We start from the raw sequence: 26329 nt of genomic DNA, 5'->3' as shown, positions 1-26329 counted from the left end.
ACACTGGAGTGGGTTGCCATTTCCTTCTCCAATGCAGGAAAGTGAAAATTAAAAGTGAAGTCGCTCAGTCGTGTCCGACTCTTCATGACCCCATGGACTGCAGCCTACCAGGCTCCTCCATCCATGGGAGTTTCCAGGCAAGAGTACTGGAGTGGGGTGCCATTGCCTTCTCCAAGAGTTCTAGCTATCTCTAGATAAATATCTAGTGATTGATTATCTCTAGATCCCTCAGGGCTTTAAAAATTATTGATTCAAAGTAGCTGCAGTCCTATAGAATAACTGTAGAGAATGCTACTCCCACCCCAATCACACCTCTTCCATAAGAGACAGAACCAGGTGCCAGCCAGGAGGGGGACACCAGAGGTGCACGCTGCTGCTGGGAGTTTCTGGGTTTGGCACTCAGGAACCTCTGGACCACACCTACTGATGCCAAACACACCACACCCTGCGAACAGGCAACTCTCCTCTACAGGCCAACATAAATGAGTCCATTTGTTTGCCCAAGGACACACCCAAACATGTTCATGGCAGCACTATTCAGAGGAACTCTGAACTGCAAAACCCAAATATCCATCAGTGATGGATACAAATCGATGAAATGTGGTAAATATTTATACAGTGGAATACTACAACACAACAAGAATAAACAACTACATGGAACAACATGTATGAATCTTGCTTATATTGTTAGGAGAAAAATGCCAGACATGAGCATGTAATCTGTGTAATTCAATTTACACAACACACCCAAAGAGGTAGTAGTAGCAATCCATGGAGTGAGAGGTCAGGATAATTTTGCATTCTTTTTTTCCAACTATCTGCAATGAGCAGATTCCTGTAACCAAAAACAACAGAGCTTTCAAAGGAAGCGAAGGGAGGGGCACACATACCGTACACGGCAACCCTCCTCTCCGTTCTCGTGATTAGGTATTTGTGCAGCTTCTGCAGGAATTCAGGCTCGGGAACGGGACCACTGAAGTTGTGAATGAAGATGGCGGCAGAGCTGTAGGCCTCCAGCAGAGGCCCAAGGAGCCTCTGTAGGAAGGTGATGAACTGCTGGTGCTCCTTGGACTGGCTCACCTGGGAGGGCGAGAGTGGGAGACCCAGTCGTGGGGGGACAGAGGCACCTCCTTGGAGCACCAGCAGCTCAAGAAGACGGTCCCTCCCTGTCCCACACAGAGACAGCCTACTGCTCTGTGGGCTCAGAATCACCCCTGGAGAAGACCGCTGGTTTTGAAATGTGTTCTTTATTGTAACTGGTGACTTTCACAGTATTTGAGGTTTACATTCATTGAACAGCTGCCTAGAAAAAATGGTTGTACTTGAATGACATAATTATGACATACTCTCATCACTGAAAATGGCTGGTCCCCAGGCTGGACCCTCCAGGCTTTGAAGCCTGGCTCAGCAGTCACTCAAGTGCACAAAGGCCACATGCCAAGACCCCTGACATCATCTCGGTCCCTTCCAGCCCTTACAGCCCACCACTCCCATGTGGTCTCAGGCCCACAGTCTAGCACCACAGGAAAAGGTGGTGGTGGTGATGGGGGTGCTCTGGGCAGTGGCGATGGAAAGGTGGAACACGACTCAAGCAGAGCAACCAGGCCAGCGGCAGTAGAACATGCACTACTCCTCTCCCTCACCTGGCACGGCACCGCCTTGCCTTGGTGATGCCTGAACAGAACCTCTGCCTCCTCAGCAGTGAGTGCAGGGATGGCTACCGGTCTGCACCCTTGCATTCTGGTGAGAGGGTCATGAAAGGTATGATCTGTGATGTTCATCTTCCTGAAAGTTGAGACTCTTGTCTCTTCTTCCATTTATCTATACCCCAGACTGAATCATTTCAGGAATTAATTCAGTTCAGTTTCAGTGTCTTAACTGGGCAGAAACTACCACGGCTAGTTTGTGGGTGCTTTGAGTATGTCACCAGAGTCCCAGTTTTTAAGCACCTTGTCAATCTGTGGCTACATGAGCCTCAACTCAGCACTGTGGTGTCCACCCAGATTCTTCACCCAAGTACCTTCAGGTAGCAATCTCGTTGCTCCTCACCAAAATCGCTGTCTTCATCTTCTTCATCACTTCTCCAAGACAAAGGTTCTGGAAGCTTCTTGTCCCACTGCTGCTCGGCAAGACCAGGACTGATATCTTCCTGATCATCTTGCTATGCCAGGGAGATGACCAACAGTTAGTGAATATGCACAGGCACACAAACACCCGCCTGGCTGGACCCCAGACAAAGTTGTCCTCTCTCTTGCCCTCCCCTCTTCTGTCTGTCCAGCCATTCATGACATCAATCCACCACCCTCTCCAAAGCCAAAATCACTTGGGAGACAGCAGGGGAGGAAAGAAGAAAAGAAAGAGTGGGGTGAAAGCCACCAGACACATCAATTGAAGTACCATCAGCTCTGCTGAACTGGTATCTATTTTCCCAGGCCACATCTTTTATACGAAAGCTGCCAAAATTAAAACAAAATCTCAAAAAAGAAAAACACACACATGAAAGCTACAAGCACATGGATATGCAGAAGATCTGGTCTTGGAACACAGGCTTCTGGATGCCATGGAACCAAGTCAAGATATGCTTTATGCAACACCAGTTACATAAAAGGAACCAAAATAATATTAAACCATTCCAAAAGACATTTACTCACTCTCTCCATTCCTATTTTTCTCATCTCATCTTGGACATGACTCTCTCCCTCTCTCTATATATATATATATAAATATATATATATGTATATACACACGCACACATCAAATGGAATCATTGGTAAAGTGGGTGGTAGAAAAGATAGTAAAGAACAAGAAACTAAAGGCAAACAAAGGCAAGCTCGTCTTCTTACCTCTGCCACTGTAAGAATGCCATACTGGATAAACCTGCCCACTGTTTCATGGCAAATTTGGTAAAAGGTCTGGCAGGGCTGCAAAGAAAAGGCATTTCAGTGTAAATGTCATGGTCTTCCACTTATTTTTTTTTAAAGACAGAAGACCGTACAAAGTGGCTGCCAAATACTTCCATGGTTACACCTGCCTCACTCCACTAGTCAACCACTAAGATTTCCAACGCCACCCTCTTGACAAGCTCACACTGTGGACAAAGTCTGAGAAGAGACCTTGTTACCTGACTGGCAGAGCGCCCAGTGAGGCACCACCTGCAGACGGAGCTCCTGAGCTGAGTCCCCCCAGACCCCCACCCCTCCAGTAGAGTGCGGCCTCAGAAGGGCTACGTGTCCGGCCCCTACACCTAATTTTTTCCTTTATAAGACAATTTCCCTGCAAAACCTGTCTTACAGTAAATGCTGTACACAAAGGTGGTGGATGAGGAAACGCAATATGTATTCAAGTAATTAAAAAAAAACCCAAGTGAAAGACAATGTCAACCTTGAGAGCCTTATCTACCCTTTTCTCTCCCATCCTGCCCCCCAGATTCATGCGAAACAGATTCCACAACAGGACACAAATATAACATATACAGACAATGCTGTAGAGGAGGGCTGTACTCCCAATACCTGTACTCAGAAATGTCCCAGGACATATTCCCGTTAAGTGGAAAACAACAGACTTTTAAATAAAAATTTTATTAATGGATGACTTTGAGGGGAAAAAACACCTCTCTACTGCTTAATATGTATGCCTCATTATAAATGTCTAGAAGTGTTTAAATATAACATAAATGCTCATTAGTACTGCTGGGCCTTAGTTTCGCCATTTGGAAGAGGGGCTGAGCAGATGAGTTTTAAGACTGTTTCTGACTCTCATCTTCTAGGTTTCTCTCATCCACGGGTGGGCATGTTAATCATTTACAAACCTCTGACCCAGTGGCTTATGCATGATAAGAGTTCTGTGCCTCTGGATCCAAGTGACGGAGAACGCTGAGCCCCTGGAGCCATCACAGCACAGGAAGGGTTCTCTGGAGCAGTGACCCCAAGAGCAAACCAAGACAGTAATGACACAATGGTCTGGTGGTCACCGAGACCCAGGAGGAGGATGTAAAGCTTCAGTAATAGACCAAAAATTCTCCAAGAGGAAAGCATTTTATGTTTTCATTAAGACGCTCAAGAATAAGAGAACAGGAGACACTGAAAAGAGTCTTCACTTACGAGAGAGATGGTGCCTTCATTGGAGAGCAGATAGCACAGGCTGGCAGCCTTGCGGACCAGCTGCTCCTGGCTGATCAAGCTGGGAGATGCGGGACCTCCTGGGCCCCTCTTCTTCAGAACTGCGTAAAGGCTGCAGGCTGAGAAAGTAAAAGCATCAGCAAAGCTGGCAGCCTTAGATTTCCAAGAAAAACCTCAATTGGCTCAGACTGGCTGCACTACTGCAAAAGATCGTTGATACATCCAAAATAATCATCTGCGTTCACTGGAAAAATTTAAGTAAATCCTTTCAGAATTTACTTCTTGTGATTCCATGTGATCCCAACCTGTCAAACCTTCTTCAGAAGCTTCCATCCCCTCTGCTCTCCATTTCCTCTGTTCCCTCCACTCACTTCACTGCCACATGTATGTCTCATTTCACCTAGATTTTCAGCTCCTGGGCAGCAAGACATCTGACCTCTCCTACTTGGTAAATCATGTAATACTATGTATACACTAGTTCAGCTACTACTCATTGAATAGTAAATATAAAAATAAGCTATAATCAGTGAAATAGCAGATGACACTTTTATTTCAAAACTAAAACTATAGCAACACATTCCCTGAAACAAGGGACTATTATCCAAACTGAAGTAGACACCACCACGTGCTTTTGGCCCCTTGATTTGCCATGAAAATACTTCGGGGCCTGACATACCTATGATGGCCTCCATGATAAAGACGTGGAGCACCCCATTGCTGTAGAAGTTGAGTTCAAAGACTGATGGGATAGTTGTGCTAGGAGTAATAAAAAATTCATCGTTCTTGCTGGTGTGGGTGATTGTGATACAATTTCCCAGCAGCTGTATGGCATGCATGACTACATCTTCTGAATTTCCTGAGAAACCCAAGTCAAAATCACGAGCCAGGACTTCCTCCTTCATCACAAAGAAGTCTTCCACCAATGTGGAGAGGTCAATTCCCTATAAAAACAGACAGAAGGGGTCTCATGAGAACACAAAACCCACTTCTCAAAAGATGGAGAGACTGCCCCAAGGATTTTTTTTTTTTCCCCCTTGCCTTGGCTTTCCTGAAGTTTGCTGTCAGAAAAAAAAAAAGCCAGAACACCAGTGTAAAGAAAGTTAGAAAACTGGTTAAAAAGCTGTCCCCCAGGAATGTCAAGATATTTCATGTCCAGAGCATACTCTAGCCACAAAACATGATGTGAGCGTGTAAGATCTCAAAGGGAAGAAGCCACCTTCTGAAAAGAAGTGGTACTTATTTTTCAGCAAGAATTTCTCAAATTGCTTAGCTGGTATTTATGTATTGGCACTGCGTTTGGTGTTGAGAACATGACTGTGACAGAGACAGACAGACAGTCTTTCCCATCACAGGACGTAGACAAGTGTACGGTAGGAAGGCGGAGCACAAGTCCTCAATACAAGTCAAAAGGCCTGGAAACCATCAGCAATCAGAACACTTTCTACGTGTTGATAGACACGCCTTATTTCCGTTAACTGTATTCCTCGAAGAATGCCTTACTGTCAGATAAAACAGTCACTGAGGCTTTTTTCATATAGATGTCTTCCTCCATTGGGCTGTAAGCCCCTGTGGGCAGAGTCCTTAGATTATTTGACTGTTCACCTCACAGGACTGTGGTTCCCTGGTGGCTCAGATGGTAAAGAATCTGCTTGCAATGCGGGAGACCTGGGTTCGATCCCTGGGTTGGGAAGACTCCCCTGGAGAAGGGAATGGCTAGCCACTCCAGTATTCTTGCCTGGAGAATTCCATGGACAGAGGAGCTTGGCAGGTTACAGTCCATGGGGTCGCAAAGAGTCGGACACGACTGAGTGACTTTCACTCACAGGACTAGCTGCAAGGGAGCCAAATCTATCAGTGGACAAGCATCTGAAAAGCTGACAAAGCATTTCCCTGCTTTCTGTTGACCTCCAGCGACACTGCAGACATACCTGCCTGTGTCTGTAGAGGAGCAGACAGGCCACGATGTGTGTTGACATAATAGCACAGGACTTGTTAGCAGCTGGAAGGCAAACACAAATCTTTAGTTGCGCTTTTTTAATATAGCTGAAACTTTTTAAAAAGTACCTAAATCTTGAAAAAAAAAAAAGTATCTTAATTAGAAGCATTTAAAACTATAAAAGTCCTCTTGCTCTGGACCAGTAGAAGCTCATTAGAGATCATTGCTCATATAACAGAATTCAGTCTAAGATAGGTCTACCCTCAACCCAGAAATTGATTTTAACTTCCTCTTTTCAACCTGGACCGGAGGCAGGTCAGAGGTAGGAAGGAAGGGGACAGACAGACATCTGAAAATGACTAGAGTCCATTACTCAATATTCCAAATATGTAGAAATTTATAATCATACAAATCAAATATGAGAACAATTGTAGTAGCATGGAATAATCTAAGATAAAGACACCATTTGCAGGTTGTCTGAGAAGATATTGAATTCACGAATACTTCATTCATAATTAATTTTATCGCCAGTGTTTAAGAAACAAAAAAGTTCCCAGTACCATATATATTTGGCCTTTAAAAAGTATATTTAAAAAAGCTTTCATAATACTTGTTTTATAAACGGAAAACAGCACAAAAAAAGAATATTTTCATAGACTAGACAGTAACCCATCTGGTCATCTGGGTAGTGGATTTTATCTTTACTTTCCAGTTTTTTAACATTTAAGGATGTATTATTTTCAGCATCCAGGATTTAAGCAGAGACTCCATCAGACATCCTCAGAAAAGAGGATCTCAGCCCAGCGTAAATCAGTGGCAGCAGCAGCTAGACAGAAAGGAGCAGGATGAGGTGAGGATGCGTCCACATGGACAGGAAGTGTGGAGGGCCTAATCTGATGGGGAGGAGGCACAGGGAAGGGCGAAGAAATCCCATACTGTTGCTGCTTCCAATCTTAAAGCAGCCTCTACAAGGTAATACAATGCTGCCATTTGCAACTTAAGGACGACTAATTCTGCATGTAACTCATTCCACGCTGATTCACTCCCACTTGCATTATTAGTGTACAACCATCCCACTGAGAAGAGCAGAACCTCTTTAGGTACAGAGCCAGTGATCCAATGTGTACTCCCCACAGCTAGAACAAAGCTTTACATGCAATAGACACACAATATTTACCAAATAAAAAGGATCACGAGGTCACAGGGTAAAGGGACGTGCAACTATAAACCTAGAAGCTATACCATAAATGAGTTCAAAGAGACTAATTCATGAGCATCTACTAATAATCAGGCACCGTGTGAGATGTTTCATTCAGTTATGTCAAATCCTCTCAGCATGATCTTCCTTCTAATAACTTACTTAGAATCCCCTGCGTGTTAGTGCTAGAACCAGAAGTAGAATCTAACTTTGGCAAATTCCAAAACCTGTATAGTTCACACTGCATCACACTGGATCTGAATTACAGAATGAAAGAGTGGAATTCTACTTACTGAAAAGAATGTGCTCCGCCAGATGTGCAATCAGTCTTCTTCGGCAGGATTCATCTGTTGCATTTCTGGACTCGTTAATGGACATGTCTGTACCTTCATCAGCAGCATCACTGGGTCTAAAAAGTTTTTTGTTTTTTTTAAATTAGACTTCTATAACCCCAATCTTTCACAAAGCAAATGACATGAGATACAAATGTATTAGATACTTTAAACTACTACATATTCTAAATTTAAACCACAAATAGATTATTTCTATAAGTTGTTTTACTCCAAAATATACTTCATTATGAGCTTCCCTAGTGGCTCAGATGGTAAAGAATCTGCCTGCAATGCAGGAGATCTAGGTTCGATCCCTGGGTCAGGAAGATCCCCTGGAGAAGGGAATGGCTACCCACTCTAGTCTTCTTGCCTGGAGAATTTCATGGACAGAGGAGCCTGGTGGGCTACAGTCCATGGGGTCACAAAGAGTTGGACACAACTGAGTAACTAACACACGCATACCTCATTATATTTAAGACACTCTCCTGAACACAACATGTTATTTATTTATGACTAAATAATCTGTTGGTACATCACTTTCAGAACTCACTGGCAGAAAGAATGCATAAAACAAGAAGTTCCATTTTAAAACAGTTTCAAAAATTCGACATTTGAACATATAAAAAGAAAGGCTTAATATTTCTCTAAGTGACCATTTGATTTGAATTCTGGGAAATTCACATAAGAAACCCTTTTACATGTCACATGAATGTGCAATATGCATAAGCTAAACTACTACCAAGAAGAACATTTCAAGCATTCAAAAACAGAAATCAAATAAGAACTCATATATGATTCACAAAAATCAAAAAGATTTTAAGATCCAAATAATCAAAAACCTTCAAACTAATACACAAACACATTATTTTAAGAAACTTAACTAGACCAAGAGAAAAATTACTCAAGTGAGGAAGTAAGGATAAGAATATGAATGGCCTTAACAAAGTTAATAAATTTTTTCCATGCAATACAAGAAATCCATGTGTGCTGAATCACTTCAGTCATTTCCGACCTCTTTGCGACCCTATGGAGTTTGTAGCCTGCCAGGCTCCTCTGTCCATGGGATTCTCCAGACAAGAATAAAGGAGTGGGTTGCCGTGCCCTTTTTCAGGGAATTTTCCTGACCCCAGGGATCAAACCAGTATCTCATGTCTCCTGCACTGGCAGGCAGGCTCTTTACCACTGGCGCCACCTGGGAAGCCCAATATAAGAAATAATAGATATTCAGTATAAAAAACTTCCATAAATCTTCAGTTCAGTTCAGTTCAGTCGCTCAGTCATGTCCGATGCTTTGCGACCCCATGAACTGCAGCACGCCAGACCTCTCTGTCCATCACCAACTCACGGAGTTTACTCAAACTCATGTCCATTGAGTCGGTGATGCCATCCAACCATCTCATCCTCTGTCGTCCCCTTCTCCTCCCACCTTCGATCTTTCCCAGCATCAGGGTCTTTTCAAATGAGTCAGTTCTTTGCATCATATGGCCAAAGTATTGGAGTTTCAGCTTCAGCATTAGTCCTTCCAATGAATATTCAGGACTGATTTTCTCTAGGATGGACTGGTTGGATCTCCTTGCAGTCCAAGGAGCTCTCAAGAGTCTTCTCCAACACCACAGTTCAAAAGCATCAATTCTTCTGCGCTCAGCTTTCCTTACAGTCCGACTCTCGCATCCATACATGACTACTGGAAAAACCATAGCCTTGACTAGATGGACCTTTGTTGGCAAAGTAACATCTCTGTTTTTAATATGCTGTCAAGGTTGGTCATAACTTTTCTTCCAAGGAGTAAGCGTCTTTTAATTTCATGGCTGCAATCACTATCTGCAGTGATTTTGGAGCCCCGCCCAAAATAAAATCTGCCACTGTTTCCACTGTTTCCCCATCTATTTGCCATGAAGTGATGGGACTAGATGCCATGATCTTAGTTTTCTGAATGTTGAGCTTTATTTAAGCCAACTTTTTCACTCTCCTCTTTCACTTTCACTAAAGAGAGGCTCTTTAGTTCTTCTTCACTTTCTGCCATAAGGGTGGTGTCATTTGCATATCTGAGCTTATTGATATTTCTCTGGGAAATCTTGACTTCAGCTTGTGCTTCATCCAGCCCAGCGTTTCTCATGATGTTAAATAAGTTAAGTTAAGCATATAAGTTAAATAAGCAGGATGACAATATACAGCCTTAATGTACTCCTTCCCGTTTGGAACCAGTCTGTTGTTTCATGTCCAGTTTTAACTGTTGCTTCTTGACCTGCATGCAGATTTCTCAAGAGGCAGGTCAGGTGGTCTGGTCTACCCATCTCTTTCATAATTTTCCACAGTTTGCTGTGATTCACACATTCAAAGGTTTTGGCATGGTCAATAAAGCAGAAATAGATGTTTTTCTGGAACTCTCTTGCTTTTTCGATGATCCAGCGGTGTTGGCAATTTGATCTCTGGTTCCTCTGCCTTTTCTAAATCCACCTTGTACATCTGGAAGTTCACGGTTCACGTACTGTTGAAGCCTGGCTTGGAGAATTTTGAGCATTACTTTACTAGCATGTGAGATGAGTGCAATTGTGCGGTAGTTTGAGCATTCTTTGTCATTGCATTTCTTTGGGATTAGAATGAAAACTGACCTTTTCTAGTCCTAGGGCCACTGCTGAGTTTTCCAAATTTGCTGGCATACTGAGTGCAGCACTTTCACAGCATCATCTTTCAGGATTTGAAATAGCTCAACTGGAATTCCATCACCTTCACTAGCTTTGTTCATAGTGATGCATCCTAAGGCCCACTTGACATCACACTCCAGGATGTCTGGCTCTAGGTGAGTGATCACACCATCGTGATTATCTGGGTCATGAAGATCTTTTTTGGATAGTTCTTCTGTGTATTCTTGCCACCACTTCTTAATATCGTCTGCTTCTGTTAGGTCCATACCATTTCTGTCCTTTATTGTGCCCATCTTTGCATGAAATGTTCCCTTGGTATCTCTAGTTTTCTTGAAGAGATCTCTAGTCTTTCCCATTCTATTGTTTTCCTCTATTTCTTTGCAATGATCACTGAGGAAGGCTTTCTTATCTCTCCTTGCTATTCTTTGGAACTCTGCATTGAAATGGGTATATCTTTCCTTTTCACTTCTCTTCTTTTCACAGCTATTTTGTAAGGCCTCCTCAGATAGCCATTTTGCTTTTCTGCATTTCTTTTTCTTGGGGATGGTCTTGATCCCTGTCTCCTGTACAATGTCATGAACCTCCACCCATAGTTCATCAGGCACTCTGTCTATCAGATCTAATCCCTTGAATCTATTTGTCACTTCCACTGTAGCATCATAAGTGATTTGATTTAGGTCATACCTGAATGTGAGAGTTGGACGGTGAAGAAAGCTGAGTGCCGAAGAATTGATGCTTTTGAACTGTGGTATTGGGAGAAGACTCTTGAGAGTCCCTTGGACTGCAAGGAGATCCAACCAGTCCATCCTAAAGGAGATCAGTCCTGGGTGTTTACTGGAAGGACTGATGTTGAAGCTGAAACTCCAATACTTTGGCCACCTCATGCGAAGAGTTGACTCATTGGGAAAGACCCTAATGCTGGGAAGGATTGGGGGCAGGAGGAGAAGGGGACGACAGAGGATGAGATGGTTGGATGGCATCACCAGCTCGATGGACATAGGTTTGGGTAAACTCTGGGAGTTGGTGATGGACAGGGAGGCCTGGCATGCTGCGATTCATGGGGTTGCAAAGAGTCGGACATGACTGAGCGACTGCACTGAACTGAACTGAATGGTCTAGTGGTTTCCCTACTTTCTTCAATTTAAGTCTGAATTTGGCAATAAAGAGTTCACGATCTGAGCCCCAGTCAGTTCCCTGTTTTGTTTTTTCTGACTGTATAGAGCTTCTCCATCTTTGGCTGCAAAGATTATAATCACTCTGATTTCGGTATTGACCATCTGGTGATAAATCTTACCTTGAGGGAAGTATAGCTGGCAACAATGCTTGCTCCAAAGAAACTGGAGCAGAAACAGGTTTCTGACTTTGGCTTTCTAAATATTCCTGAAAAAATAAAATACAATCATTTACCCCCACTGTCTCACTTCCATAAACATATATAAAATATAATTTCATCTTCAAAAAGTAAAAAGGGCATTGTTAATAAAATGAGCCATACTATTGATATATAACATGAGAAATACTTTCTACAGCCTAAACTATCTTCAGAAGTGCAGAATGACTCATAGAATGTTGTTAAGCATGAAATCTAAGAACGGAAGCTCCAGAGACAGGATGACGTTTAAGCAAAATCATTTAAAAATTAAGGGCAAAATTTAACTTTTCTCACATCTTCATGAAATTAGTGGGCATTCTCAATATTATTAACAGTGAAAATTGACCAACCATACCCTTTTAAAGAAAATCTGACAACCCGAAGGTCATATTATATTCAAAAGAATCTCAATTCAAAAGCAAAAACAAGAGAAGCTCTGCAGTATTAAAAAAATAAATAAATAAAAAAGTGGTGAGAAATGACAAGGTTCTTAACCAAAAGCATATAGCATAGCAGTTAGACTTCCTTAAAATAAAACCAAGAAGTGGAACAGAAGGAGAGCAGGACCTCTGTGCCTTATCTTTGGGGTTCCCAACTCCCCATCCTTCTCTTTCTCCTTTACCAATTTGAAAATTTTAAGACTTTAAAACTGTAGGACCTCAGAGAACCACCAGCCCCAGGCTCCTCCATGAGGATGGCACTCTTCTTCTGAATACGTGGGTATTAGACTCCACTCAGTAGAACAGCACATCATCCTGGACCATCAATGTTACCCAGCTGTGAGACATGTTTTTAAAAATGTCTCCTAAAGGCAATTTTAAAACATAACATATAAAATATTGATATATGTAAAGCAATATGCAAAATTCTCATGAATTATAAAAGACAACAAAAAATTATGAAACTGGTATTTCCCAAAGACAGACAGTTAGTCTCCTTTGTCAACAGGCATAGTTTGGTGGGAAAATTCAGGAAATACTACTCTTGTCAGAGTCTTATTCTACAAGAGAAGAAAATGAGGCTGTAACTCACATGGAGAAGAGGAATCAGAGGCTGGTCTGGATCCCAGATCTCCCGACACTGAGCTAGACCAATGATTCCACACAGCTTCATCTCAACAGACACTCACCTTTAAAGAAAATGGTTGTGCAAAATCCACTCTGACACATCCGTAGTTTTTTCGTAACATTCTGACAACGCCTCTTGCTATGCCCCAGAGGCTCTCATTCTTCTTGGGTTTTCCCTAGTTTGCAATTTTGAAAGAATAGTATGGTAAGCAATACAGCCAACAAATATGCAAATATTATTATCCAAAGATAAAGTTTATAAATTTTTTTTTATGGAAACTGAAGGTTCATCTGGAAAAATAATAAATGAAGGACGAAAATACATATCCATTTACTGAGACCTGCCAGAAAATGTTGAGCACTCAAAGATGCTAAAAAATGTAATGATATCATTGGGAAGGTAATTTGGCCAATGAAAAAGGAAACATTTAACACAACTTCTTTTAATACATTGTTTACATCATTCACAAAAATACAACTGCAAACTACTGAAGGATAAAGATGACATAATAGCCTGAAAATCTGTTCTGCGGTTCTCAGATAAAAACAAAGAGGCCACCTTATTGTGATCTGATGATCATGATGGTCCAAATACATAACATTAAGCATCAAACATCAAATTTAGCCCCAGAGTGGCCTGTAAGCCAATTGTTCATTAAGTGAGTGTTTCCTGAACATTTAACATGCATAAGGCACAATGAGAGCTGTAGACTGGACACACGACTCAGACATGACATCATGAGAACCCATCAGGGTGAGGGAGCATATGTCCAGGATGGACACAGGCAATACAAGGAGGGGGTCTCACAAGAGATACAGATAATTATCCAGGTCTATCACTTTATTTTTTATTAGGAGTACTTGAGTTTCCAGTATGTTTTGAGCAATAAGCTTGAAATAAGTACCATGAACAGGACTTCCACACTAAATAAGAACAAAACTAAATCCCTCTGGAACTTGCACACTGCTGGGAGGAACAGTAAGTTGGTAAAACCATTCTGGAAAACTGTTTGGCAGCATCTACAAAACTGAATGTACATATGCTTTAAGATCTATCAATTCCACTCCTAGGTACATACTCAACAAAATACATACATATGGTCATCAAGAGAAAGGTTTAAGAATGATCACAGTCAAAACCAGGAAACCAAACTTTTTTTTTCAACAGTAGAATAGACAAATTGTATATTCATACACTGAAACTCCAATACTTTGGCCACCTGATGCGAAGAGCTGACTCATTGGAAAAGACCCTGATGCTGGGAAAGATTGAGGGCAGGAGGAGAAGGGGACGACAGAGGATGAGATGGTTGGATGGCATCACTGACTCAATGGACATGGGTTTGGGTGGACTCCGTGAGTTGGTGATGGACAGGGAGGCCTGGTGTGCTGCGGTTCATGGGGTTGCAAAGAGTTGGACACAACTGAGCAGCTGAACTGAACTGAACACTGCAATATTACACAGCTATGACAATGAACAAATTTCTAACTATCTGTAATAAGTTGTTGCTTGAGCAAAGGAAACCAGAGACAAAAAGTCCACACACTACATAATTCCATTTACATAATGATCAAAAACAGGCAAGCCAATCTATTCTGTAAGAAGTAAAGATAACCAGCTACCAATGAGGGGACAGCAATGAGAGAATGGATAAGGGGGTTTCTAGGGTCCTCGACCTCAGTGCTGATTATGTAGGTGTGTTCACTTTGTGCTAATTCAAGCTACATTCGTATGATGGATGCATTCTTTCATAACTGTTCAATAGAAAGTTCAACAAAAAAATTGCTGCCAGTTTTCAAATTAACTTGTAGCTGCTTTGCCAACATGATCCCACCAATTCTTCAGGTTTAACTTAAAACTCTACACATAAGCAATAAGCCCTGACTAGACCAAGCCATATACACCCTTCCCAGGGCAAAGATGGTAACCCTGTATCAAGTATTCTTTCATTTCCCAACTCTATGACTAAGGCTGGTGTTGATTAATCTAATCATGGCAATTCCTCCAAGTGCAGGAAGACACGTTAGCACTACTAATCAGGCTGCCATAGGAGATGAAAGCCCAGCCTACCATGTGTTATAAAATTAGAGAGTACCAAGAATATTCTCAACTAATTCTAAAAGCACTTATCTAAAAGCAAAAGGTTAGAAAAGCAAAGATGACTTCTGTGCAGGTGGTCTTCTTACCAGTTGTTCGCCATTGTAATGACCCTCAATAATTCGATCGTAGGAGATCCCAACAGGTATTATCAAGATGTCTGGGATGGTATTGGTAGACAGAGAATCTACCACAACTGACAAAAGTCCTGCCCGAGCACAGGAGATTTTTCCACTTCTGGAGCGTGTGCCTTCCAGAAAAATCTCCAAGAACTGCTGCTGTCGAAGTAGTTCAACTATATGCTGGAAGGTAAGAAGAAAGGAAAACACGAACTCATGAACTTAGAATAAGCTCAGCAAAGTTAAATCTTAAGAACAAAAATCCCTTAAAACTTCACTACAGACAAAATATTTTACACAAATAGCAAAAGAGCATCTCCAGTGTTATATTTTGATGATAACAAAAAGTAATCAGCAAACTCATACTCAAGCAATAATCATTGAAATAATTAACTCAGACAACTGTTTTTTTAAAAATCTCAATCAAGTCTCTCTTTCTTCCACTGTAATCGCTACCATAACAACTTTAAGGATAATTAGAGATCACACATACCCCATGGAGCAAAGCTCTATAGAGAATATCTTTCCGTCCATCTGGCGTCTCATCTAGCCTCCGTCGTATGAAAAAGCCTCCAAGCTTATGGATCAAAGTACTATAAATTTAAGAATGCATTAATTTTTTTAAAAAATGTAAAAAGAAGACTCAAATTCCAGTGTGGATATAAGCCACAGGTGTTGTTTGAGCTGCTGATTATGAAAATGTGGACATCACCCATATAGTTGACACATTTCTGTCATTTACATTATGCATTAGCTTTTAGAATGTCACTGTGTATAATGAAGCTCTGTTACATCTGTTATATGCCAAAAGGAGTTTCCATGATACATTACCCTGCAAAAGGTGCTGGTACAGATTTTAAGAGGATTATAAAATACTGCTCAATTTTAAAACCCTGTCCAGGGTCTCAAGACACTGATCTTTAGACATCCCCACATTTTCCTATGGCACATCCACTTCAAGATGAATATGATATTAAAAAAGCTCCTTTGGGGAAATTTTCCCAAATAAGTTATTTCTTAGAGAGTATCCCAGTGAGATAAGGATAAGTTTGTCAAAATAGAACCAAGCATAACCATCCTCCCAAAGCATGAAATAAAAATTTGCTTCATTTACGCACACACAGAATAAACAATTCTTACAACCCCATGTCTCTGCCTACAAAACTGATGAATTATTTATGTCTCTGCCTACAAAACTGATGAATTATTTTGATAGGAGGCTGAAATTTTCCAATACTTGTCAGCCTTTCCAATCTCAGAGCCTCCTCCTCTGTTCAAATAGTGTGATATTAATACAAATATTAATACACAGTTTTGGCACATTCTATAGTCAGCATAAGGAGGACAGTAAGATATCCCTGGAACTTAATGTCTGTGAAAGTTAACTCTCTGAAAGTTAAACTCTGCAGAACAAATTCTTAAGGACATGAGCCATCCACAAAAGTAACCCATCCTGAAAAGTGGTTTGTGACTGTACAGACTGACATGTAACAAAATAAAGTTACTGACATGTAATTGCAAATAAATAGGTCAGATTATTTAGAGTCTGTCATAGCTGAAGGAATGATAAGCTAATTGGCATAGAGGTCATGAAAAGGGAAGAAATTATCAGAGTTTATTAAGCAATTCCCAGAGATCCACCTTGAGAACCAATCCAACATGGAGGGAATGAATATATAAGTTGTTCTGATTATAGAAGAGGGAAACTATTATGGGCAAGGCTTCTCCAGAGCCCAGATGAAACAGCCCTCTTCATGCTCAGTCTATGACTAAACACTTTTTTGAAAAAGTGAAAGTGAAAGTTGCTCAGTCGTGTCCAACTCTTTGTGACCCCATGGACTACACAGGCCATGGGATTCTCCAGGCCAGAATACTGGAGTGGGTAGCCTTTCCTTTCTCCAGGGGATCTTCTCAACCCAGGGATCGAACCTAGGTCTCCCACATCACAGGTGGATTCTTGATCAGCTGAACCACAAGGGAAGCCCAAGAATACTGGCGTGGGTAGCCTATCCCTTCTGCAGTGGATTTTCCCAACCCAGGAATCGAACTGGGGTCTCCTGAATTGCAAGCAGATTCTTTACCAACTGAGTTATCAGGGAAGCTCCCTTTCAAAAAAGAAACATTTTTTTTGATGACTTTCTAATTCAACGTTCCAGGTTCCTTGATACTGGGAAGAGGTAACCATGAGAAACAGCATAGATATTATGATCCTTGGAAAAGCATGCTACTTGGAAAAGTCTGTAGCATCATATCACAGTGGATTAGAGTTAGCTGTTTGTCTACATTCCCCACTGTTTTATATGAACTATTTGAAAGCAAGGACTATTTATCTTGTTTACCCTTGCCTGGAGCACATGTGGGCAAGTATCAGCTGACTGCATGTATGAATGGCTTCTCTTCTCTCACGTGAGTCAGGTTAGCTACAGAACTCTGAACCAAGGGATTAGGAAGCAGCTCCTTGGACTGTGAGGCTGAGGATCAGACTCCCTGGAATGCAAAGCAGTGACCGCCCCCTTGTGAGGCCCTGCCTGCACGACCCGCCAGCCTGCTCCCCTTGGGTCACTCTCCACACTCATCCTCCTCTTGCTCTCTACTCCTCACACAGCTGACCTGAGAGATGCTTTGTGCTCTGAACTTTGAGACTAAACACTTCTCAAATCGATGACCGCTTCTCTGAGAGAACTATTATACCTTTCTTTAAGTCTTCATCATCTGTTGTCTGAACTAACACTGTCAGAATTGATGTAAGTGTTAGTTGCTCAGTCTTTTTTGTACTTTCCAAATTTCCCATGATAAACATGCATTCTTTTAAAACAAAGCTAAAAATCCTAATGTCCTCATTACAATAAAATGTATCTAGAGTTATAATAAAAAAATAAAAATTCAAAACATAATCTTCATATCTTAACTTTCAAAATAAGGTGATCTTACCTGAAGATGGGGATGTTGAGATTATTGCCTGAAGCAATGTACGGTGCTTTGATGTTATGGCAGAAGAGAATGAAAGTGAGCAGGAGATAGTCAATGTGTGACCTATGAACTGGCAGAAATATAAGCGGCAAATTCATCTAGCAAAAGGAAAAATGCCAAATTTAAAATTCAAATGGAAAGTTGAATTATAGTTCGAACATTTGGTTAGAATCATTCAAACACTAGCTAATTAGTGACTCATTCTGTAAAAACATTTTTCACTAAATAAGAATGGCAATTAATATTTCAATTATATATTATCTAGCTAAAAACAACTGCAACAACGAAAAAGAATCAGGGAAGGAAGAGAGCAATCAAGAGTTCAAGATGACTCTGTCATACATCTTCTGAGAGGAAGCCCTAATTATATAAAAAAGAATGTAGGTTTTGGACACAAGGTTGGTTTGGTTTGAAATTCTAGAGAAATGACCTATTGGCCATAACTTGGGACAGTTTCTCTATCTATATGTGCCTTTATTTCCTCATTCATAAAATAAGGATTGTTTTATCTGATTTTCAGAATTATTGCAAGGTAACTTACAGAAGGAATCCTGCATATTGCTGATAGGTCCTTCTTTACACCACTTGTCCCCCCAAATACAAAGCTACTGTAGTTATCTCATATGGGGGAAAACTTGCAAATGTGTGGGACTGCACAAGAGTATACAAAAAAACATTCCCCAAAGAATTCCAAAATCACTCTGCAAAATGTGGAGAAAAAAGAATGACAGATTCACATAATTCTTGCCTCGGTTGCAGCTTTAACCATCTCAAGTTGACCCTTGTGAATCTGAATATTCCAAAAGAAGCTGTTGAACAGTTTCAGCAGCACCCATCCAGTCAGTCTGAAAGGAAGTTTAAAAAGTTTTTAAATGTATACACATATTTATATATACACACATACATAGTTTGACAGCTATCTACCTAAACTTTTGGACCTAAAACCTAAGAGTGACTGTAACTGACTTCATGTTAAGAGCACATATGCGTGTATATGCGTGAATGTGTACATCTGAATTGTGGGCTTCAAGCACTGATTTTACATATGTACTACTCATAGAAGCATCCATTTATCATGTACTAAAATCTTATATTTTACTCTGCTTGCATACTTTATACTTCAGAAGCTATAGTCAAGCAAATAGTTAGGTGAGCAGAGTGATCCCATTACTGAATACAAATCACTCCCTTTAAGACATAAGCATGAGCAGATTCATCAAGAAAAAAAGAGAGTGGGCTCAAATAAATAAAATTAGAAATGAAAAAGGAGAAGTTACAATCAACACTACAGAAATACAAAGGTCATATGAGATCACTACAAACAATTATACCCAAATACTGATAAAATGGACAAGCTAGAAGCAATGGACAAACTCCTAGAAATGTACAATCTCCCAAGACTGAACCAGGAAGAAATAGAAAATATGAACAGACCAACTACCAGTAATGAAACACAGTCAGTAACAAAAAACAAAAATTTCCAGCAAACAAAAGTCCAGGACGAGGTGGCTTCACAGGTGAATTCTGCCAAACATTTGTAGAAGAGTTAACACAAATCTTTCTTAAACCATTCCAAAAAATTGCAGAGGAACACTTCTGATTCTCCCCACTCTATGAGGGCAGCATCACCTTGACAGCAACACCAAAGACATCACAAAAAAATAAAAGCACAGGCCAGTATCACTGATGAACTAGATGCAAAAATCCACAACAAAATATTGGCAAACCAGTTCAACAACATGGTACATTAAAAGTATCATACACCATGAAAAGCAGAATTTATCCCAGGATGCAAGAATGATTCAACATCTGTAAAATCAATGTGATACATCACATTAACAAATTGAAGAATAAAAAAAAATCATATGATCATCTAAACAGATGTAGAAAAAGCTCCTGATAAAATCCAACATGCATTTATAATTAAAAACTCTCAACAAAGTGAATACAGAGGGGACATACCTAAACTTAAGAAAAGTCATAAATGACAAGCCCATGGCTTACATCAGACTCAATGGTGAAAAGCTGAAGGCGTTTTCTCTAAGATCAGGAACATAACAAGAATGTACTTTTCCGTCACTTTAATTCAACACAGTATTGAAGTACTGGCCATAGCAATCAGAAATGAAAAAGATATGAAAGAAATTCAAAGTGAAGAGAGCCTCTTGATGAAGGTGGAAGAAGAGAATGAAAAAGCTGGCTTAAAACTAAACAATCAAAACACAAAGATCACAGCATCTGGTCCCATCACTTCATGGCAAATAGATGGGGAAACAATCAAAACAGTGACAGACTTCATTTTCATGGTCTCCAAAATCACTGCAGATGCTGACTGCAGCCATGAAATTAAAAGATGCTTGCTCCTTGGAAGAAAAGCTAAGACCAACATAGACAGCATATTAAAAAGAAGAAACAACACTTTGCTGACAAAGGTCCATCTAGTCAATGAATAGTATCAAAAGGCAAGAAGATATGACACTGAAAGATGAACTCCTCAGGTCAGTAGGTGCCCAATATGCTACTGGAGAAGAGTGGAGAAATAGCTCCAGAAAAAATGAAGAAGCTGAGCCAAGGCAAAAACAACATTCAGCTGTCGATGTGACTGGTGGTGGAAGTAAAGTCCGACGCTGTAAAGAAAACACTGCATAGGAACCTGGAATGTTAGGTCCATGAGTCAAGGTAAATTGGAAGTGGTCAAACAGGAGATGGCAAGAGTGGACATCGATATTTTGGCAATCAGTGAACTAGACCGGGAGCTGACTGTGGCTCAGATCATGAACTCCTTATTGCCAATTCAGACTTAAATTGAAGAAAGTAGGGAAAAGCACTAGACCATTCAGGTATGACCTAAATCAAATCCCTTATGATGATACAGTGAGAGTGAGAAATAGATTCAAGAGGTTAGATCTGAGAGACAGAGTGCCTGAAGAACTAAGGATGGAGGCTCGTGACATTGTACAGGAGTTAGTGATCAAGACCATTCCCAAGAAAAAGAAATGCAAAAAGGCAAAATGGTTGTCTGATGAGGCCTTACAAATAGCTGTGAAAAGAAGAGAAGCTAAAGGCAAAGGAGAAAAGGAAAGATATACCCATTTGAATGCAGAGTTCCAAAGAATAGCAAGGAGAGATAGGAAAGCCTTCTTCAGTGATCAATGCAAAGAAATAGAGGAAAACAATAGAATGGGAAAGACTAGAGATCTCTTCAAGAAAATTACAGACACCAAGGGAACATTTCATGCAAAGATGGGCACAATAAAGGACAGAAATGGTATGGACCTAACAGAAGCAGAAGATATTAAGAAGAGGTGGCAACAATACACAGAAGAACTGTACAAAAAAGATCTTCATGACCCAGATAACCACGATGGTGTGATCTCTCACCTAGAGCCAGACATCCTGGAATGCAAAGTCAAGTGGGCCTTAAGAAGCATCACTATGAACAAAGCTAGTGGAGGTGATGGAATTCTAGCTGAGCTATTTCAAATCCTAAAAGATGATGCTGTGAAAGTGCTGCACTCAATATGCCAGCAATTTGGAAAACTCAGCAGTGGCCCTAGGACTGGAAAAGGTCAGTTTTCATTCCAATCCCAAAGAAAGGCAATGCCAAAGAATGTTCAAACTACAGAACAACTGCACTCATCTCACATGCTAGCAAAGTAATGCTCGATATTCTTCAAGCAAGGCTTCAACAGTTTGTGAACCAAGAACTTCCAGATGTTCAAGGGGATATAGAAAAGGCAGAGGAAAGTGAAAGTCGCTCAGTCTTGTCTGACTCTTTGTGACCCCATGGACCGTAGCCTGACAGGGACCTCTGTCCATGGAATTCTCGAGGTAAGAATACTGGAGTGAATTGCCATTCCCTTCTCCAGGGGATCTTCCTGACCCAGGGATTGTACCTCTGTCTCCTGCATTGCAGGCGGATTCTTTACCATCTGAGCTACCAGGGAAGCCCAGAGGCAGAGGAAACAGATCAAACTGCCAACATTCACTATATCATAGAAAAAGTAAGAAAATTCCAGAAAAATATCTACTTCTGCTTCATTGACTACATTAAGCCTTTGACTGTGTGGATCACAACAAATTGTGGAAAATTCTTAAAGAGATGGGAATACCAGACCACCTTACCTGACTCTTGAGAAATCTGTACACAGGTCAAGAAGCAACAGTTAGAAACAGACATGGAGCAACAGACTTATTCCAAATTGGAAAAGGAGTACATCAAGGCTGTATACTGTCACCCTGCTTATTTAATTTATATGCAGAGTACATCATGTGACATGCCAGGCTGGATGAAGCACAAGCTGAAATCAAGATTGCCGGGAGAAATACCAATAACCTCAAGATATGCAGATGATAACATCCTTATGGCAGAAAGTGAAGAGGAATTAAAGAGCCTCTTGATGAAAGTGAAAGAAAGAGTGAAAAAGCTGGATTAAAACTCAACAATCAAAAAACAAAGATCATGGCATCTGGTCCCAACACTTCATGGCAAATAGATGGAGAAACAATGGAAACAGTGACAGATTCTATTTTCTTGGGCTCCAAAATCACTGCAGATAGTGACTACAGCCATGAAATTAAAAGACGCTTGCTCCTTGGAAGAAAAGCTATGACCAACCTAGACATCATATTAAAAAGCAGAGACATTACTTTGATGACAAAGATCCATATAGTCAAAGATATGGTTTTTCCAGTAGTCATGTACGGCTGTGAGAGTTGGACCATAAAGAAGGCTGAGTGCTGAAGAACTGATGCTTTCAAATTGTAATGCTGGAGAAGATTTTTGAGAGTCCCTTGGACTGCAAGGAGATCAAACCTGTCAATCCTAAAGGAAATCAACCCTGAATATTCATTGGAAGGACTGATGCTGAAGCTGAAGCTCCAATACTTTGGCCACCTGATGTGAAGAGCTGACTCATTGGTAAAAGCCCTGATGCTGGGAAAGATCAAGGGCAGGAGCAGGAGGGGTGAGAGAGGATGAGATGGTTGAGTGGCATCATGGGCTCAATGGACAGTTTGAAGAAACTCTGGGAGATAGTGAAGGACAGGGAAGCCTGTGTGCTCTAGTCCATGGGGGTCACGAAGAGTCAGACAAGACTGAGCAAGTGAATAACAATAAAAAGTGAAAAGGAAGAAGTGAAACCATTACTGTATGCAGATGACAAGACACTAGGGAAATCCTAAAGCTATCCAAAAACTACCAGAACTCATCGATGAATTTGGTAAAGCTGCAGAATACAAAATTAATATACAGAAATCAGGTGGATATCTATACACTAACAACAGACTATCTGAATGGAAATTAAGAAAACAATCTCATTCACAAATGCATCAGAAATAATAAAATACCTAGGAATAAATCTAACTAAATAAGTAAAATACCATACTTGGAAATATGTAAGACACACATGAAAGATACTGAATATGACACAAGTAGATGGAAAGATATACTGTGTTCATGGATTGAAATAATATTGTTAAAATGACCATATGTCCAAGGCAATCTACAGATTCAATGCAATCCCTATCAAAATGCCAAAGGCATTTTTCACAGAACTAGAATGAATAATTCTAAAATTTGTACGGAAACACATCTGAAATAGCCAAAACAATCTTAAGAAAACCGAAAGTGGAAGCATCACACTCCCTGATTTCAAACTATCCCACAAAGTTACGGTAATCAAGACAGACAGCACGTATTGGCACAAAAACAGATACATAGATCAGTGGAACAGACACCCCAGAAAGAAACTCACACTTATATGGGAAACCAATCTAGGACAATGGAGGCAAGCATGTACAATGGGGAAAAGAGTCTCTATAATGAATGGTGCTGGGAAAACTGGACAACTACATATAAAAAATCAAACTGGACTACTCTCTCGCACCATGCTCAAAAATAAATTCAAAACGGATTAAAGACTGAAATCTAAGACCTGAAACCATAAAACTTCTAAAATAAAACATAAGCAATATACACTTTGTAATCAGTCTTAGTAATATTTTTTTCGATATGTCTCTTCAGGCAAGGGAAACAAAAGCAAAAATAAAGAAATGGGATTACATCAAATTAAAAAGTTCTTTCAGAGTGAAAAAACTCTCAGCAAAACAAAAAGGCCACCTATTAATGGGAGAAGATAATTGCAAAAGATATATCTGATAAGGAGTTAATACCGAAATATACAAAAAACTCAAACAAGACAACAACAACAAAAAACAATCCAATTAAAAAATGGGCAGAGGATCTGAATAGACATTTTTCCAAAGATACACAGATGGCCAACAGGCACATGAAAAGATGCTCAACAGCACAAATCATTGGGAATATACAAATTGAAACTATAATGAGTTATCACCTTACCCATCAGAATGGCTATCAAAAAGACAATAAATAACAAGTGTTGGGGAGAACGCAGAGAAAAAGGAACCCTTGTATATGGCTGGTAGGAATTTAAATTGGGGCACCCACTATGGAAGACATCATAGAGATTTCCCAAAAAGTGAAAAATAGAACTATCATAATCCAGCAATCCCACTACTGGATATTTATCTGAAGAAAATGAAAACACTAATTAGAAGCCATATATACACTCTTATATTCACTGTAGCATTATTTATAATAGCCAAGATGTGGAAGCAACCTAAGTGCCCATCGATAGATGAATATATAAAAAAGATGTGGTATGTACACACACTCAAAAACACACAACGCATTATTACTCAGCCATAAAAAAGAATGAAATTTTGCCATTTGTGACAATATGGCTGGACTTAATGCTAAGTGAAAAAAGTCAGACAGAGAAAGACAAATACTGTATGATTTCACTTACATGTGGAAACTAAAAGTCAAGACAAAACTATAAACATAACAAGACAGATACAGAAAAAACAGGTGGTTGCTAAAGGAGAGGCAGGTGGGGATGTAAGACATAGGTGAGGGAGATTAAAAGGTACAAGCTTCAACTGTAAAATAAATGAGTCACATTTATTTTATGAGTTTGAAATGTACACACATTTCATGAGTATGAAATGTACAGTGTGGGGAATTTAGTCAATAACTACATAGTACCTTTGTATGTTGACAAATCATAACTAAACTTATAGTGGTGATCATTTTGAAATGTACAGGAATACTGAACTACTATGTTGTGTAACAGGAACTAGTATGGTGTGGTAGATCAATTATACGTCCAAAGCAAACTCAGAAAAGAAGATCAGATTTGTAGTTATCAAAGGTGGTGGAGGGAGGAGGAATCGGATGAAGGCGGTCAAAAGATACAAACTTTCAGCTATAAGATAAATAAGTACTAGGGATATAATATACAACTCAATAATATTAATTAACACTGCTGTGTGTTATATATGAAAATTGTTGAGAGTAAATCCTAAGAGTTCTCATCACAAGGAAAAAAAAATTTCATTCTATATCTTTAATTTTCTATCAATATGAGATGATAAATGTTCAGTAAACACATTGTGGTTTTCATAGTGGATGTGAGTCAAATCATTGTGCGGTATACTTTTAGCTTACACAGTGCTGTCAGTTATATCTCAATGAAACTAAAAGAAAATAAAAAGACATGAGCATGTGAAACCTAACTCACAACTAGTCTAGAAGACAGCAGCAGTAATACAATGGATGCTATCAACTGACAGAGACTGAGGTACCTTGAAGCATCCCAAGCGCTACTTCTCCTCAGAGTTAAATAAGAATATAAAGAGGAGTCGGTTTTTAACATCAGAATATGTTAAAAACCTCTTTTGGCCCAAGAGCATTAAACTAGGAAAGTCCAACGGTTCAGTCCTGTCTGCTCAAAACCAGATGACCCTTGATTAAAGTTTTTTGCTTTGCCTTTTAATACCTGATCATTGCCGGTGAAACGGTGGCAACCATTTCTTGAAGGATCTTTCTGGCTTTCTTTTTCACTTTATTCACAGATTTTGATTGCTGATGAGCAGAACCATCAGGGTTTAATTCAGCAGCCACTTCTGCAATTGCCTCTTGTACTCTGATTTCAAAATGGAAAGACAGACAATGTAACTGGCTCTATGCTACAGTCTGTATTATTTTCTAAACTACAGATACAAATCACAAAATATACTTTCTCTTTTAAATGTGATAACACAGAAGAATAAACTCAAGTTAGAAGTGCTTTCTTTGGCTGTTTATTAAATATTAAGTATATTATATTCCCAAATCAATGACTCCCTGAGGAAGCTGGAAGGCAGCTTTAAAATTTTAATTCAAATTCACTGGGAAACAACTATGTGAATTTGAATGTTCCAGTTATGCTGTGAGGGGCAGACGCAAAGTTGCACTCCAGCAGAAGGGAAGAAAACAAAGATTATCCTTCTAGATATATAATTCAGAGGTACCTCAAACCCACTGCCAAAGTAACAAGATTTTTTCTTTTACTCATTATTCGTTTACATTGTGCCTCTATGAGTGGGATATTTGTAAAACTCTCTAGGAG

General features: G+C 40.0%; 1 protein-coding gene across 12 annotated transcripts in view; it reads right to left on the bottom strand.

The window, feature by feature from the left end:
• The window catches only part of GPAM (glycerol-3-phosphate acyltransferase, mitochondrial), a 68157-nt gene that overhangs the window by 5402 nt on the left and 36426 nt on the right, over positions 1 to 26329 (bottom strand). For 9 of the 12 annotated variants that reach the window (XM_081540182.1, XM_081540249.1, XM_081540205.1 and 6 more), the window contains 14 exons: positions 25718 to 25864; positions 18604 to 18700; positions 17817 to 17953; positions 15379 to 15478; positions 14856 to 15068; positions 12731 to 12844; positions 11524 to 11609; positions 7546 to 7661; positions 6047 to 6117; positions 4795 to 5059; positions 4101 to 4237; positions 2844 to 2921; positions 2021 to 2161; positions 891 to 1080 (listed from right to left, as the gene is read on the bottom strand). In XM_081540182.1, coding sequence (XP_081396308.1) covers positions 891 to 1080; positions 2021 to 2161; positions 2844 to 2921; positions 4101 to 4237; positions 4795 to 5059; positions 6047 to 6117; positions 7546 to 7661; positions 11524 to 11609; positions 12731 to 12844; positions 14856 to 15068; positions 15379 to 15478; positions 17817 to 17953; positions 18604 to 18700; positions 25718 to 25864 — 1892 coding nt within the window. The remainder of the gene's footprint in view (positions 1 to 890; positions 1081 to 2020; positions 2162 to 2843; positions 2922 to 4100; positions 4238 to 4794; positions 5060 to 6046; positions 6118 to 7545; positions 7662 to 11523; positions 11610 to 12730; positions 12845 to 14855; positions 15069 to 15378; positions 15479 to 17816; positions 17954 to 18603; positions 18701 to 25717; positions 25865 to 26329) is intronic. The other 3 variants (XR_014068552.1, XR_014068550.1, XR_014068551.1) reach the window with 1 other exon arrangement.

This window comes from Giraffa tippelskirchi, chromosome 2 (genome assembly GCF_054371585.1).
Source record: "Giraffa tippelskirchi isolate mGirTip1 chromosome 2, T2T-mGirTip1v1.2.pri, whole genome shotgun sequence".
In the NCBI taxonomy this organism is placed as follows: Eukaryota; Metazoa; Chordata; class Mammalia; order Artiodactyla; family Giraffidae; genus Giraffa; species Giraffa tippelskirchi.
Note: the sequence above shows the minus strand (reverse complement) of the source record. Positions and strands in the feature narration are given on the sequence as shown.